Source organism: Limulus polyphemus, unplaced genomic scaffold (assembly GCF_000517525.1).
Source record: "Limulus polyphemus unplaced genomic scaffold, Limulus_polyphemus-2.1.2 Scaffold110096, whole genome shotgun sequence".
Classification (NCBI taxonomy): Eukaryota; Metazoa; Arthropoda; class Merostomata; order Xiphosura; family Limulidae; genus Limulus; species Limulus polyphemus.
Genome location: NW_013775692.1, coordinates 1 through 3,691, shown reverse-complemented (window position 1 = coordinate 3,691; position 3,691 = coordinate 1). Strand labels below are relative to the sequence as shown.

Here is a 3,691-nt window from a genome sequence, read left to right as displayed (position 1 = left end):
AATGTGTTTTCTGCTTGTTCATAAGCACAAAGCTACACATTTTTTTTATCTACTTGTTGATAAGCACAAAGCTACACAATGTGTTTTCTGCTTGTTGATAAGCACAAAGCTACACAATGTGTTATCTGTTTGTTGTTAAGCACAAAGCTACACAATGTGTTATCTGCTTGTTGATAAGCACAAAGCTACACAATTTTTAATCTGTTTGTTGTTAAGCACAAAGCTACACAATTTGTTAACTGTTTGTTCTTAAGCGCAAAGCTACACAATGTGTTATATGTTTGTTGTTAAGAACAAAGCTACACAATGTGTTATTTGCTTGTTGATAAGCACAAAGCTACACAATTTTGTGTCTGTTTGTTGTTAAGCGCAAAGCTACACAATATGTTATTTGTTTGTTCTTAAGCGCAAAGCTACACAATGTGTTATCTGTTTTTGTTAAGCATGAACATAGTACCAGAACATGCTTGTCTTGGCCCAACAATAGTACATTCAGTCTCACATAGCTAAAAGGTTCACATATAACATTTGAATACGTGGTAAATTAGCTGAAACTGTATCTTATTGCAGAAAGCCTTACGAGTGAAGAGAGAAAAATATGGCTTGTATTTTTAGATAGCTTAGTTGGATATAGCATTGTTAGATTGGTCCTGAATTCAAGACCCAGTCTCGCAGTTTCTTTTCACTTATCGACTTTTTCACTTACAATAATGTTTGTTAGGAAGTTTACTTTATTAAATCATAATATCAATTTGCTAGATGATGAACAACAGCGAAGATTATATATTAACCCACTGATGCGATGAGGATCATAGAATTTCATGAAGTTAACTGAATCGTAATTCACTACCTGATAAGTCAATGACGATTACAAAATATAAATGATAAGTCTGAGGTCTTAGAACGTCAAAAATCGGGTGTCGGTTCCTTTCAATGAGTAGAGCACACATAATACATTGTGTAGCTTTCCGCTTAACAACAAACAGATAACACATTGTGTAGCTTTGTGCTTAACAAAAACAGATAACACATTGTGTAGCTTTGTAGTTATCTATTTCTCGTTAAAGCTAATCTGTTCATCGGTTGAAATATTTTACCATCATAACCATACTATTATTAAATCATTTAAATGCATGATACCACATAAAATAGAAGCCCAAGGAAGCTTAATAAGGCTGGTCTTGAGCTCAAAATAATTTATCTCAAGTATAAATAACTTGTTTGGTGAGCAGCATTTGATTCTATATATTAAACAACAAAAAACGAATACAAAAAATACACACACATTTGCACTCGCAAGCGGAAAGTATTCGCCATGTTAATATAGAACTTTAATTGCAAGGTCTAGGTTGCTTATTTCACACAAAGACAAGCTGCGTATAACTGTTCCTAATCTTAAACTGATAGCCCAGAGAGGAAGTGGGTACTGAACATTCGTATAACACACCCATGGCCCCAAAGTGTACAGCGTGTTTTGTACGGCATAGAGACGCGAATAATGGTACCCGAGATTCACGGTGACATGCTGGGCACTAAGCCACGTCCAGACACGCAAGATATAAAAGTCTTAACACAATTAACACTACACTCTGGCTTTAAAAGTTATGGCCAGGTGGTGAGGGCGCTCGACTCGCAATCTGCAGGTGGCGCGGGTTCGAATGCCCATCACACCAAACATGCTCGCTCTTTCAGCAGTGGGGGTGTTATATTGTGACGGTCAATCCCACTAATCGTTGGTAAAAAAGTAGCCCAAGAGTTGGCGGTTGATGATGATGACTAGCTGCCTTCCGTCTAGTCTTACACTGTTAAATTAGAGACGGCTAGCGCAGATAACAAACCAATCTCATATCTATCTTATAAAATATAACAATATTTTAAAAAGGTAACCTTTCTCCTCGCTCTAAAAAAAAAAAAGATGTACACATCTCTTTTCAAGGATTTAAAATAATTATATATATATCAATTTATTCAGTAAATTATTCAATTGCAACGAAGCCTAATTTAATCTAAATCATGGAAATAAACCAAGAATAACACTTTGGGTTATCATATCTTCACAATTAAAAATGGCTTGACATGGTTAGGGTGCTCGACTCGCAATCTGTGGGTCGCGGGGTCAAAACCCGGCACCGAACGATTTCCACTTTTCAGTCTTGTGAGCGTTTTAATGTGGCAGTCATCCCAAATATAACCATAGAGTTGGTTGTGGGTGATGTTGACTACCGGTTTCCCATTGTCACTTCAGAATTGGAGGTTAGAGCAAATAGATCTCGTGTAGGTACGGCTAGGGCTAGCGTAGATAGCTCTCGAGTAGGTTGGCGTGAAATTCAACAAACAAACGATTAGAAAAAATATGTTGAAGAGTCTACATAAATTCTGCTTGTTTATAATTGCAATTATAAAAGTAATTATTTTCTGAATTATACACAACAAGGTTATTACTCTGATAATTATTCACAGACATAGTAAACCATGAGTCAGACCACAAAATTAAGCCACCACTACCACTTGGTGGCGGTGCAAAGGTTATGATACTTTTATTTTTTGTTTTGTTTGAAGTTAAGCACAAAACTACACAATGGGCTATCTGTGCTCTGCCCACGACTGGTATCGAAACCCTGTTTTTAGCGTTGTAAGTCCGCAGACATACCGCTCTGCTATATGAAAACACATGATAACAATATCATTTCGGTAGCCTTTACAAGATACAGCGTTTCCATGGTAACAGCTTTATTGAATTTGCTGAAATTAAAGTTATCTTAAGAACTGATTTTTGGCAACAACCAAAAATAATATAAGATCAAGGAACCCATCGTTTTATATGTTTATTGGCATGATCATCAAGTACAGAGTGAACATGATCATCGAGTGCAGAGTAAACATGATCATCGAGTGCAGAGTGAACATGATCATCGAGTGCAGAGTAAACATGATCGTAGAGTACAGAGTAAACATGATCATCGAGTGCAGAGTAAACATGATCATCGATTACAGAGTAAACATGATCATCGATTACAGAGTAAACATGATCATCGAATGCAGAATAAACATGATCATCGGATCATCGTTTACAGAGTAAACATGATCATCGATTACAGAGTAAATATGATCATCGAGTGCAGAGTAAACATGATCATCGATTACAGAGTAAACATGATCATCGAGTGTAGAGTGAACATGATCATCGAGTACAGAGTAAACATGATCATCGAGTACAGAGTGAACATGATCATCGATTACAGAGTAAACTTGATCATCGATTACAGAGTAAACATGATCATCGAGTACAGAGTAAACATGATCATCGAGTGCAGAGTAAACATGATCATCGAGTACAGAGTAAACATGATCATCGATTACAGAGTAAACATGATCATCGAGTGCAGAGTAAACATGATCATCGATTACAGAGTAAACATGATCATCGATTACAGAGTAAACATGATCATCGAGTACAGAGTAAACATGATCATCGAGTACAGAGTAAACATGATCATCGAGTGTAGAGTGAACATGATCATCGAGTACAGAGTAAACATGATCATCGAGTGCAGAGTGAACATGATCATCGAGTGTAGAGCAAACATGATCGTAGAGTAGAGAGTAAACATGATCATCGAGTGCAGAGTAACATGATCATCGCTTACAGAGTAAACATGATCATCGATTACAGAGTAACATGATCATCGAG

General features: G+C 36.6%; 1 protein-coding gene across 1 annotated transcript; it reads left to right on the top strand.

The window, feature by feature from the left end:
* Positions 1 to 1,498: 1,498 nt before the first annotated feature.
* On the top strand, positions 1,499 to 3,483 carry LOC106477937 (sex-determining region Y protein-like; the record flags this gene model as incomplete). The annotated part of the gene is made up of 3 exons (XM_013938449.1): positions 1,499 to 1,615; positions 2,851 to 3,099; positions 3,243 to 3,483. Coding segments are annotated over exons 1-3 (607 nt in total), but the record flags the coding sequence as incomplete, so codon positions are not given.
* Positions 3,484 to 3,691: the final 208 nt, after the last annotated feature.